Source organism: Puma concolor, chromosome F2 (genome assembly GCF_028749965.1).
Source record: "Puma concolor isolate L17-30 chromosome F2, mPumCon1.1.hap2, whole genome shotgun sequence".
Lineage (NCBI taxonomy): Eukaryota > Metazoa > Chordata > Mammalia > Carnivora > Felidae > Puma > Puma concolor.
The window spans coordinates 22,349,011-22,362,897 of NC_141684.1; the positions used below are offsets into that span (position 1 = coordinate 22,349,011).

The 13,887-nt window shown below is 37.7% G+C and overlaps 1 protein-coding gene across 2 annotated transcripts in view; it reads right to left on the bottom strand.

The window, feature by feature from the left end:
- The window catches only part of SLC30A8 (solute carrier family 30 member 8), a 46,550-nt gene extending 34,245 nt beyond the window's left edge, over window positions 1–12,305 (bottom strand). Inside the window, exons 1-2 of one of the 2 annotated variants that reach the window (XM_025922903.2) lie at window positions 6,652–6,681; window positions 5,769–5,810 (exon numbers count right to left, since the gene is read on the bottom strand). In XM_025922903.2, the coding sequence (XP_025778688.2) occupies window positions 5,769–5,810; window positions 6,652–6,681 (72 nt within the window). Of the gene's footprint in view, window positions 1–5,768; window positions 5,811–6,651; window positions 6,682–12,234 lie in introns of those variants that run through there. The other variant, XM_025922904.2, reaches the window with a different exon arrangement.
- Window positions 12,306–13,887: the final 1,582 nt, after the last annotated feature.

Sequence of the window (13,887 nt, forward strand, 5' to 3'; positions counted from 1 at the left end):
CGGTTAAGCGTCCGACTTCAGCCAGGTCACGATCTCGCGATCCGTGAGTTCGAGCCCCGCGTCAGGCTCTGGGCTGATGGCTCAGAGCCTGGAGCCTGTTTCCGATTCTGTGTCTCCCTCTCTCTCTCTGCCCCTCCCCCGTTCATGCTCTGTCTCTCTCTGTCCCAAAAATAAATAAACGTTGAAAAAAAAATTAAAAAAAAAAATATCAAGTGTAAGGAACAAGCAAGAAATTTCCTTCTGAAGTCTCAACTACTAAAGGTTTTGCTTTTTTATTCAGCCAAGCTATACCAGCAGTGATTAAGAGATGTTAAAGGAACAGGAGAAAGGAAGCAGATACATTTTGATGCATTTCCTTACAAATTACTCCACTTTGAAAGGATTTTGGACCCTGTGTTACAAATTTTAAAAAGCAGCGGTGAAGAGCAATGTTAGATATGTGCGTATGAGCCAGTCTGAAGATTCAAATACTATCACATGCCCAAACTCTTCCTTTCTTCTCCACACCAACACTGTTAATAGATCATAGCACTTTCTCCTGTTGAGTCCCTGTTGACCCCCAGAATCCTTCTTAACACAGCTTTGCACACACTCTCTACCAATCTATCAAAGCTGTATTGTGAGTTGAACCTACTTACACTTCCTAAAGCGGGCAGTATATATCAGTTCTTCTCAAGTATAAAGCATTATTTACAGGCTGGAATAGAATTCTAGCATTTCATAGATGGAAAGATTATAGATACCATTTAGTCAATCCCATAGTTTCTTTTTTTATATATATATAATTTATTGTCAAACTGGCTAACATACAGTGTGTAAAGTGGACTCTTGCTTTTTGGGATAGATTCCCGTGGCTCATCGCTTGCACCCAGGGCAACAAGCACCCTCCTCAGTGCCCATCACCCATTTTCCCCTCTTCCCCACACCCCATCCACCCTCAGTTTCTTCTCTATATTTAAGAATCTCCTATGGTTTTCCTCCCTCCCTCTCTGTAACCATTTTTCCCTTTCCCTTCCCCATGGTCTTCTGTTAAGTTTTTCAAGATCCACATATGAGTGAAAACATATGGTATCTGTCCTTCTCTGACTGACTTATTTCACTCAGCACCTTCCAGTTCCATCCACATTGCTGCAAATGGCAGGATTTCAGTCTTTCTCATTGCCAAGTAGTATTCCATTGTATATATAAACCACAACTTCTTTATCCATTCATCAGCTGATGGACATTTGGGCTCTTTTCATAATTTGGCTATTGTTGAAAGTGCTGCTATAAACGTTGGGGTACACATGCCCCTATGCATCAGCACTCCTGTATCCCTGGGGTAAATTCCTAGCAGTGCTATTGCTGGGTCATAGGGTAGATCTATTTTTAATTTTTTGAGGAACCTCCACACTGTTTTCCAGAGTGGCTGCACCAGTTTGCATTCCCACCAACAGTGCAAGAGGGTTCCCATTTCTCCACATCCTCGCCAGCATCTGAAATTTCCTGAGTTGTTCATTTTAGCCCCTCTGACTGGTGTGAGGTGATATCTCAGTGTGGTTTTGATTTGTAGTTTGTTAGCTGAAGTAATTAAGGTTCAGAGAGGTTAAGTAATTGCCCAAGGCCAAATAGCCAGCAAACAGCAGAACTGGGATTCTGATGATGTTAATAGCATTCAGGATTTTGAACAGTTCCAAATAATCTCCTTTTTTAGAATAGGAACCATTTGGCAATAGGCACATAGAATATTTATGTCTATAAATTTTTGCCTTTGTAATGTGATACATACCCTTAGAATAATAATAAAAAAAAAAACATGTCATGTAGCAGTGTGGGTCAGCAATGGCCATCAACTCAGAGGAGCATGAGAACTAAAAAGGAAGCATGATAGAAGTTTCCCTTCCTTTGTGCAGAGAAGGCAACATGACCAAGACAAGGTCACCAATTGTTCTGGCACTGTTCATATGACCATATGATTTGCTGAAGCCATAGGAAGCTTTGCTTTATTTTATACTTTTCATGAATCTTGTGGTCAGAGAAAACCAGGTGGTGACCAGGAGAAAGAACTTATTCTGGAGCAGTGCAGAAGGCAGACCAAGGCAGGAATCCCACTAAGGGTGCAGCCTCTGGGCAATGCCACAAGAAGAAAAGTACAAGAAATCTGGCCAATTTTACTTTTAAACCCTGCTTTGTTGTCCCAGACTCTGAGATTAACCAATATGGAGTTACTCTGAGCTGAGATTGCTCTTCGAGGTACTAAGCAGGGGATCCAAAGGTGGGCTTCAGAGGGTCCATTGAAATTGGATGCAGTGTGTTCATATGTGTGTCTGTGTGTGTTTTATGGTGGGGGGGAGGATGCAGGATCCCACAGTCTTCTCTGGGCTCCTAAAAGTGTCCATAATCCTCCCCAAACTTGAAATCCAAAATTAAAATACATTTCTCATCACCTCATTAGAGCAAAATGGCCTGGGTACCTATAGATGCAGAATAGGCTCTTGATATAAAAAATGATGTGAATCCTAAGAATTTTAAGAAGGTTCTAAAAAGCAAATGCTATGATGCATCAAAAAACGAATTGTGAATAAATTACCATAGATTCCCACAAATTCAAAGATGGTTAAAGCTCAGAAGGGTAGGAATAGTAGACCCGAGCGAAGAAATTTACTGTAGCATCAAAGAAAAAAAGGGGGGGGGGGGAGAAAAACAGGAGAAATAGGGAAATATTCCAAATTTTTCTTGTAATAGCCTACAAATTTGAGTTTATTTCTTAAAATATGAATTAGAAAATTGAGCTTTGTTTTGTAATCTTGGGGAAGCCTCTCTTTTTCTTTTGTATTTCATTTTTGCTTGATGATAGACATTAAACTCCTTTATTCTATGTCTCTAAAAATAGAGCTGGTAATACTTTTCACCCTCTTATTTCATATGTTGACCATATAAAATCAATCCCATTTTGTACTTTCACATCACTTCTCCCAAGAACCTCCAGTCACTATGACTGTTAGAACAGGAGATGAAAGCTTGGGTCCCACCATGCATTTCCCACACTTCATGTATTCATTCATTCATTCATTCATTCATTCAACAGATATGTGCTGCATGCCTGCAACATGCCTCCACTATCAGAGGTGCTAATGACACCATAGTCTTTGAGACTAAGCTCCTGACCTAAAAAGCTTGTATCCTAGCAGAGGGACACAAACTGTAAGCCAGCAGATAGTTTCAGAGGCTGGGTGGTATGATGGGCAGTGACTGGGTGAGGGAAGGTGGGGCTACTTTAAACAGAGTGGTAATGGGGGTGCACTTCTGTAGAGATACTGCCATGGTGAGTTCAAGGGTAACTGGGAGTAGACCTACATGCAAGAGAAACATCAAGTGGAGGGTGTTGCTGGGGCAAGGGCACAAAGGCAAGAAAGAGATTGTCTTGTTCAAAAGCTGGGCTTGACGGAAAGGGAACTACATATGTGGCCACTGTGGTGTGAAGACAGAGTAACATTGGATGATGTCAGAGAAGTAGGCAGATGTTAGCTCATGCACAACTCTGAGCCATTAAAAAAGGATTCACTTGGGCACCTGGGTGGCTCAGTCAGTTAAGCGCCAGACTTCATCTCAGGTCATGATCTCAGGGTTAGTGGGTTTGAGCCCCGCGTCAGGCTCTGTGCTGACAGCTCAGAGCCAAGAGCCTGCTTTGGTTTCTGTGTCTCCCTCTCTCTCTGCCCCTTCCCCACTCACGCTTTGTCTCTGTCTCTCCTCTCTCTCTCTCTCTCTGAAAAATAAACATTAAAAAATAACAAAAAAGGATTTACTTTTCTTCAAATTCTATTGGGACGTAAGATCCACAGGACATACTAATCAATAGCATCAGTTAAGGGGGAATGAGGAAGGGGAGGGACCGGAGGATGGCTCATGGATTTCTGGTTACAGCAGCTAGGATAAGGGCATGCCAGTTTCAGAGATGGGCTGAGTGACTGGCAGCACAGCGAGGGGGCTGCGAACTTGGGCTCTGACATCCCATTGCTAAGTCACCTCCCAGCTTTACCACTCACTAATCATATGACTGTAAGAAAATGACTTAACCTCTCTGTGCCTCAATTTCCTCACTGCAAAATGGTGATAATGATAACAGCTCTCTCACAGGGCAGCTGTGATATTTTAGTTAATTCATATAAATATTTCAAAGTGTGTTTGGAACAAGGTAAATGCACCAAAAAATGTGAATTTTTAAGTTAGTCTACCATTTTCACAAACTACATTATTATCATTGTTCTTGAGAAAGAATAAAACAAGTTTTACTGTGAAATAACTTTTAGGCTAAGCATTTTTATAACAGAGCTTGAATAAACAAAAAGCAGGCTTTTCTTTTGTTGCCCCTTTGTCCACATCTATCATTCTAGATTCTACTCCAATGACAATAAATCATACAAATCATCAGTTTTGTATTAATTGACCCCGGGGCTGGATTCTCTAATCCTAAGGAGAGGATAAATGTCAAAGAAGGAGAAAACAGTCATAAATCCCTTAGCTGTTCCTGGCCCGTTTCCCCTTATCAATCACTGTGCTCTGTCTGCACTAGAAAGAGTCCTAAGTATTCAGCTCCTGGGACCTTGTCTTGAACACAGTAAATATCAGCACATATTTGCTGAGATTATACTTGATTCGATGTTTATGAAATATATGAGTGATGTGAAGAAGTGTTTTGAGGGGAGAGCTAGAGGGAGTGGAGAATAGAAATGTTTGCAGCATCAGATGTAATTTCTTATCCCAGAACAGGAATTCAGTTTACCCTCTCCTTTTTGAAACAGCTTTATTAAGGTATAATTCATATACCACATATATGACCCACTTATGTATACAACTTAATGGGTTTTAGCATATTTGCAGAGTTGTGTGACCATCACCATAATCTAAGTTAGAACATTTCCATCATCCCAAAAAGAAACCTTGTACCCGTTAGCAATATTTCCCCAATGTCCCAATCTCCTTACATACAACCTTACCCTAGGCAAGCACTAATTTGCTTTCTGCCTCCATAAATTTTCCCATTCTGGACATTTCATATAAATGGAATCATACAGCATGTGGTTTTTATAAATGACTTCTTTCACTTAGCATAATGTTTTCAAGGTTTATCCATGTTTTAGAAAGTATCAATACATCAGTACTTTATTGCTTTTTATTTTCAAATAACACTCCATTGCATGGATATACAACATTTTCTTTAATCATTTGATGGGTATTTAGGTGGTTTTGATTTGGGGTTTTTACTTTATTCATAATAATGAATAATGCTGCTATGAAAATTTGTATACAAGCTTTTTTAGAAGTATGTTTTCATTTTTATTGAAAAAATACCTAGCAGTAGAATTCCTGGGTCATAAGGAAACTCTATAGTTAACATTTTGTAGAAATTGCCAGAATGTTTTTCAAAACACTAGGCTATTATACATTCCCACATTCAATACTTGAGAGCTATCATTTCTCTGTATCCTCACCAACACTTGTTTTTGGTTTTTTGATTATAGCCATCCTAGTGGGTATGAAGTACTATCTCATTGTGGTCTTGACATGCATTTCCCCTGATGGCTAATGATGTTAAACATCTTTCATGTGTTTATTACACATTTGTATATTTTCTTGGAGAAGTGTCTATCCAAAGCCTATTTTTAAATTGGCCAATTTATCTTCTTATTATTGAGTTGTAATTGTCCTTTATATATTCTGATATATTTAATTTGCAAATATTTCCTCTCAATTTGTGGCTTGTATTTTCATTTTCTTCATTGTATTGTTTTCAGAACAAAAGATTTTAATTTTGATGCTCTGTAATTTATCTATTTTTTTTATCACTTATGCTTTTGGTGCCATATTAAGAAACCATAGCCTAACCCAAGGTCATAAGGTTTTATGCCTGTGTTTTCTTTTAAGAGTTTTATAGTTTTAGCTCTTACATTTAGCTGTCATTTGTTGTAGCTTTATATTAACTTTTGAAATCAGGAAATGATTTCAAATATTTTTTTTCAAGTGTGTTTCACTTTTTCTAGGCCCCTTTTATTTCTATATGAATTGTGGGATTATCTTGTCATTTTCTTCAGACGGCAGATGAGATTTTAGTACTGATTGCACTGAAACTCTACATTACATTGGAGAATATTGCCATCTTAAAATTGTCTTTCAATACACAAACATGGGATATCTTTGCATTGATCTAAATAAAGATCTAAATCTTCTTTAATTTCAGTGTTTTGTTATTTTCAGTGTACAAGTTTTGTACTTTGTTAAATTTATTCCTAAGTATTTTATTCTTGTTCATGCTATTATAAACTGAATTGTTGTCTTAATTGTATTTTCAGATTAGTCATTGCTACCATATAAAAATACAATTTATTATTTGGATATTATCTTGCTACCTGAAGCCTTACTGAACCTGTTCATTAGCTCTAAAGATTTTTAGTGGATCCCTTAGGATTTTTATATACTAGTTGATGTTATCTGCACATGGTGTTAAGTTTTATGTCTTCCTTTCCAATCTGGATGGCTTTTATTTTCATTTTTATTTCTGTCTTGCCTGTTTGCCTTGGCTAGAACACTCAATAAATTGCTGAGTAGAAATGGTGACAATGGGCACCCTTGTCTTGTTCCTGATATTAGGGGAAAGCTTTCAGGCCTTACCACTAAGTATAATGTTAGCTTCAGATTTTCCATAGATGCTTTTTATCAAGTTGAAGAAGTTACCTTCTATTCCTTGTTTGGTGAACACTGTAATGAAAGGCTGTTGAATTTTGTTGAATGCTTTTTCTGCATCTAATGAGATAATCATATGGTGGTTTTTGTCCTTTATTCTATTAATATGGTATATTACTTTGATTATATTTCAAATGTTAAATCAGGAATTCATTACTGGGATAAATCTGACTTTGCCATGGTTTATAATTTTTTTATATCTTGCTGTGTTCAGTTTGTTGGTAGTAGGAGCAGGGATTTTTGAATCTATATTTATAAGGTATATTGACCTGTAGTTTTATTTTCTTGTGATAGTTTTGTGTTTTGCTATTGGTGAAATATTGAAATATAAAATGAATTGGAAAATGCTCATTCTTTTTTATTTGTTGGAAGAATTTGTGAAGAATTGGTATTAATTCTACTTTTTATGTTGGTAAAAACCACCAGTGAAGACAGCTGGGTTTGGGATTTTCTTTTGCATGAAATCTCCTTATTACTAATTCGTTATTTTTATTTATTATAGATCCACACAGAGTTTCTATTTTCTCTTGAGTTAGTTTGGTAGTTTGTATCTTTGTATAAATTTTCCATTTCATCTAATATTATATACATTTTATATATGCAATTTATTATCAGTTAAGAGAAGAAAGAAAAGTAAATACACTATCTTTTATAATTACATTTACTGATGCTATTTGGTTTTTATGTGTTGATTCAAATTAATGTCTGGTGTCTTATTTTCAGCTTGAAAATTTTTCTTTACTATTTATTGAAATGTGAGTCTACAAGCAAAAAGACATCTGTTTTTGTTCACCTGGGAATGTCTTCATTTCACCTTCATTTTAGAAGATAGTTTTGCTAGATATAAGATGATTGGTTGACAGCCCTTTTTGTCATTTTCTTTTAGCCCTTTCTTTTAGCCCTTTAAATATGACATTCTACCACCTTCCAGCTCCTTTGTTTCTGCTAGAAGTCAGCTGTGAATCTTACTGAGATGCTCTTGAACATGATGAATCTTTTTCTTCTCTCTTGCTGCTTTCAAGATTTTCTCTTTGTGTTTTCCTTTCAGCATTTTCACTGTGATATATCAGAGTAGATCCATTTTTCCTTAATTTTTCTTAGAATCTGTTGACCATTGTGGATGTGTGGATTAATATTGTCACCAAATTTTGGGAGATTCCAGCCACTATTTCTTCAAATATTTTTCTCCTCCTTTTTTTCCCCTCTCCTTCTGGTACTCCCATTATGCTTATGTTAGGGCACTTAATGATTTCCACATTTCCCTGAGGTTCTGTTACATTTCCTCCCTTATTTTTCCTCTGTGTTCTTTATATTGCATATCTATTGATCTATCCTCAAGCTCACCCATTCTTCTGCCAGCTCATATCTACTGCTGAGCCCCTTTAACAATTTTTTTATTCTACTTACTGTCCTTTTCTTTTTCTTTAATATGTAATTTATTGTCAAGTTAGCTAACAGTGTATATAGTGTGCTCTTGGCTTCGGGAGTAGATTCCCATGATTCATCGCCTACATACAACACCCAGTGCACATCCCAACAAGTGCCCCCTCAATGCCCATCACCCATTTTCCCCTCTCCCCCACCCCTCCATCAATCTTCAGTTTGTTCTCTGTATTTAAGAGTCTCTTATGGTTTGCCTCCCTCTGTTTGAAATTAGTTTTTCACCTTCCCTTCCCCTATGGTCTTCTGTTAGGTTTCTCAATGAGTGAAAATGTATGGTATCTGTCTGTCTCTGACTGACTTATTCTATTTAACATAATGCCCTCCAGTTCCATCCACATTGTTTCATATGGCAAGATTTTATTCTTTCTCATTGCCAAGTAGTATTCTATTGTACTCACATACCACATCTTCTTTATCCATTCACCAGTTGATGGACATTTGGTCTCTTTCCATAATTTGGCTATTGTTGGTAATTCTGTCTTTTCAACTTCAGAATTTCCATTTGGTTCTTTTTCTTTTTTATGATTTCTGTCTCTTTATTGACATTCTCTCCTTGATGAACCATTGCATCATACATCTCTTTAATTCTTTAAACATGATTTCATTTAGTTCTTTAATCATATTTATAATGACTGCTCTGAAATCTTTGAATTCTAAGTTCCATTTCTGGGCCCTTTCAAAGGAAGTTTCTATTACCTGCTCTTTTATGGATTATTCTTCACTGTTTCTTTGCATGTCTTAAAATATTTTGCCTAAAATTGGATGTTTTAGATAATACACTATAGCAGTTCTGGATATTGATCTCCTGTGGGCCTGTTGTTGCTGCTGTTTACTTGTTTGCTTTTTTATTTGTTTAGCAATGACTTGTCTACTTAAGTGGAATCTATTTCCTCTGACATCCCCTACATGTACAGCTTCTGTTATCATTTGCAAAAGGGTGCAGCCTTGGGGATGCACACAGTCATCTTTACCTCCTACCCCCACCCCAGCCCAGGGATGCTGATCTTTTTTAATCATGTTTGCTGTGATTCTCTCTTTCCATGGTCTCATTGTTAAGCTTCTGGATGCTCTGTTTAAATGGGTATCATATCTAACAGTTGACCTATGTAATCATTTATTGATTAGTGTTTTCAACAATGCCCTGAGGCATAAATCTCTCCACAATCCCATCCAATTAAAGCTGGACCATTTGTTAGTCTGCTTAAGCTGCTATAACAAAATAACACAGACTGGGTAGCTTAAACAACAGAAATTTATTTTCTCATGGTCTGAAAGTCCATGATTAAAGTGCTGGAAAATTCAGTTTCTGGCAAAAGCTCTCTTCCTAGTCTATAGATTGCTGCCTTGCTACATCCTCACGTGGTGGAGAGAGAGAGAGAGATCTCTGGTGTCTCTTCCTCTTTTATGAGGGCAGCAGTTCTACCATATCAGGGCTCTATCCTAATGACTTCATTTAACCTTAATCACCTTTTAAAAGTGCTGTCTCCAGGAAAGTCACATGGGAGTTCAGGCTTCAACATATGAATTTGGGGGATGGGGGAGATACAAATATCCAGTCCACAGCAGGCTCCTTTACAGGGAGGGGATATTTAAGGCCATAGGAAGGAGAATAAAGACTAACCAAAAGCTGACACAAAGCTCTCAGACATGTGAGCAAAGCCATCTTGTATATTTTGGCACAGTTCAGACACCAGCAGAATGCACCCTCATGAGCAAACCTCACTGACCTCAGATGGGGCCTTGAGGAAATCCTGACCCACAGAACTACGAATAATAAAATGATTGTTGAGGAAATCAAAGTCTATGTGACCTCAGGAGGAAATAGATTAAGGATTCAGGAGGGCACAAGATGAAAGTGTGTGTGCAGGAGATATGGAGGAGGTAGCAGACACTGAATTCACAAACAGGAGGCATGGATCCAGACCCCAACTCTGTCATAATTAGATATCTGACCTTAAGAAAGGCAGTTTTTCTCTTTGGCATTCAGGTTCCTAACTGATAAATCAGGAATCAGGATAAATCATCTCTCCCAGGTTTAACTGTTTTTATATGAAAACAAAATTAAAATGAGTTTGACAGTTTTTCTCATCACCATATCCTGAAAATCATACCCATTTAGGAAGTGAAAGAGACCCTGTAACTATAAATGATTGGCTTTATTTGTGTAACAGAGTGTTAATGGTCTATTTTAATGAGAAGGGAAATAGTGTTATTTTAATAACATAGAGATGCTTTATTAATAGTGTCCATAGTGTTAACAATTGGTTGTCTAAAATTTCTGCCTGGGCACCTGGGTGGCTCAGTCGGTTGAGCGTCCAACTTTGGTCAGGTCATGATCTCACAGTTCATGAATTCAAGCCCTGCGTTGGGCTCTGTGCTGACAGCTCAGAGCCTGGGGCCTGCTTCAGATTCTGTGTCTCCCTCTCTTTCTGCCCCTTCCCCGCTCATGCTCTGTCTCTCTCTGTCTCTCAAAAATGAATAAAGTTAAAAAAAATTAATTTCTGCCTGACCTAAAATGAGGTTTGGTTATTTATGGTCTTAATAAATCACATCTAATATTATTTTTCTAAGAAAAATAATTTTTATAATGTGAGATAATAGATGTGCTAGAATCTATCATATATTTTTAAACCAAAATTATAAATGTCCTATAAAAAGTCCCTTTACTGTTGTTCAAACATTTGATGCTCTCAAACAATGTTATTACTCTTTAGAATATTAATTTGGCTCCACGAAACAAACAAAAACATTATACATACTATTAGTGGATATGTATTCTCTTAAGCTCTGCTCCTAACATGAATTCATTTCAGATTTCCATTCATTCATCCATATGTACTAAGCATGTTTCTCTTTGCTCTTAATTCAGGTTGAACTCCCCAAACACACCAAACTCTTATTCTTATATGTCTCTGTTTTTTTCCAGGCAATTATCTCAGTCTGGAAAATGTCCCCTAACCTTATTTTCTCTCTCTCTCTCTCTTTTGTGTTTGTGTGTGTTTCAAATTTTTATTTAGATTCTAGCTGGTTAGCAAATACTATAATACTGGTCTTAGGAGTAGAATTTAGTGATTCATCACATACATATAACACCCAATGCTCATCACAAGTGCCTTTCTTAATACCCATCACCCATTTAGCCCATCCCCCACCCACCTCCCCTCCAGTAACCCTCAGTTTGTTCTCTATAGTTAAAAGTTTCTTATGGTTTGCCTCCCTCTCTCTAACCCTATTTTCTCTGTGGAGTTTTCCTAACCTTACTCTCTAACTCCTTTTCATTTTTCAGTTCTTACTCTAGCACTTCTGAAAAACTTTCTCTGACCCTTAAAGTCTAGCTAATACCTTTTCTTTGAGATATTCTCATTAAACACCACCAGAATGACACTTGCATGATGTTTTGTAATTGCCTATTCCCTATATAGGTTCCACATTAGACTCAAAATTTCAAGAGGACAGAGATCTGAGAGTAGGAATATCTTCTTCCTGTTATATATCCAGGTGTATTTAATCAATAGTAGTTAAATAAGGGGAAAATGAATGAATATATTGCATGTAGTAATGTGGAGATATTAAATGGAACTAGAACTATATATCACATTAAATTCAGCTATATTTATTATAGTTGTATATATTTGATTGTTATTTTGTGATTAAGAAAATAGCAATTAATTTAAAGATCAGTATAATCACAATTCAGTCACATAGTTTAAAAGCCTTAATTTTTTTCTAAATGCAATTTAGTAAAATTTACCTAGGACTTTAAAAATGGAATAACTTGAGGAAAAGAAAGGTAAACACATTGGATCGTATATATGCCTATTTTCTGGAAGATAAACTACAGATGAAAAATATATTAATAAAAATGTATCCTTTGTGCACTGAGGATATTTAAGGAATTAAATCCTGAATTCTTCAGGATTTGAATTATTCAAGTCAGTCAAAAGTTTACCAAATTTTACAAAATGCCTCTGAGTTGCACAGCAAAAGTTCTCAATTTTGAAGCAGTGGGACCCAAGGGTTTACTGATTAGTCAAGACAGAAAATTGTGACGCAGAAACAGATGTCTGTTACCTGTCTAGGGTGAAGGCATACATCTTAGTGGCTTTGTCATTCACAAGATAAGTTCTTTCAAGAAACTCCATGGTGGTCAGGATGACAGCTTCTGCTCCTCACTGTTGTTGTGGCTGCTCTTGTTTACCTCGCTGTCCAGTTTGGGGAGCAAAGCAGCATTACGACCCTTCACGTACTTTCCAAAGAAAAAATAAAAAGGCTCCCGGGATTTAGAATAACAAGCCTCCTACATCAATGTTCTTGGTAGGTCTGCTAAAATTACGGCCTCCTTGGACTGTCAGCTGGTCTCATTCTCTCTCCCCCAGAAACTCCTTTCCTACGGAGATCGGAATCAGGTGAAGTGTGTGTGTGTTTGTGTGTGTGTGTGCCCACGCTTCCCATGCTATCTGATTCCATCGTGCTTCCTCAGAGGTAGAAGAGCTCAAAGGTTTCCTGCTAATTGCTGATGTGGGGGTTTGGTCTTTAGAACACACCTGGGTGAACTGCAGACACCTTTCTGTACAATAGTCTCATGTTTCCCCTTTCTTTTCCTTTCCTTTTTTTGAGGGGGCCCTCTCTCTCTCAACCTAAAAGCATTTCTCTTGAGATTTAGTTCTAAGATGACCTCTCAGCAGCCATCAGGATTTACTTCTCCTCTCCTAGGACCATTTTGGGATTTTACGACTGAAGGGAGGACATGGGTCATTAGTTACCGAAGTCTGTAATCTGAAACAGTTCCTGGTGCAGCAGCTTTGAAGCCCTTTTGACAGGCAGGTAAAGGGCAGACTCAGCTTCTAAATATATAACAGCCCTCAATCATACCTACAAGAACTGGAATGATCCATATTCTCCCTGGCCAGGGTATCCTCTGCTAAGGATAAAAGACTCACTCAAGGAAACTCTACCAGGCAAACAAATGACAACTCAGGAATGGCATCTTCTGAGTTAATCCCAAGAGAACCTCAACCCCCAAACTCTTAGGAGTTCACATTTTATTTCATTATACAGCACTTTCCTTTCCAAGTAAGAGAAGTGACTGTAGCCCAAGGGCAATAGCCCTTTGTGGTAGCATGTGTGGAGGCCGAAGAACATCCTGGACCGGAACAGATGCATGTGAGGGGTGAGGGTGAGTGCAGACTGGAGAAGAGGGCATAAATCTCCAACCACTGAGTCTTCATTTCCTTCTCCTTCTGTCAACACTCACTTTCTAGTAAGAAAACTCAGAGGAGGGTAGTCATGGAATAGCCCAGTTGCCCAGCATCTTGGGAATCTGCCCACCATACCGAGCAGAAATCTGCCACAATGGCCTAATAAAATAAATATTGTCTCTGAAGACGAACATGGGATTCAGTGGCAGTTGCAGTAGCAGGGAGGGAGAGTCATCTTTGGCTGACAGTGAGAGCATCAGGTCTCCTATCACATCTTCAGTGAAGCTGTACATCTTTAAGATTTCAAACAGTGTCATCCATAACATAAATTCTAAGGTCTTTTCATATGACTCCATTGCCTAACCAATCATTAACTTGGTTCTGACAGATGGAAACCAGATAAATGGCTGGAGGAAGACATTTTTCCTTGCAGGAGAAATTCTGGGTCTAGGGTCAGTAGAATAATCCAAAGTATTTCTTTTTCATTTTTCCTTACTCTTTACTTTACAAAGTAATAGGTTATTCT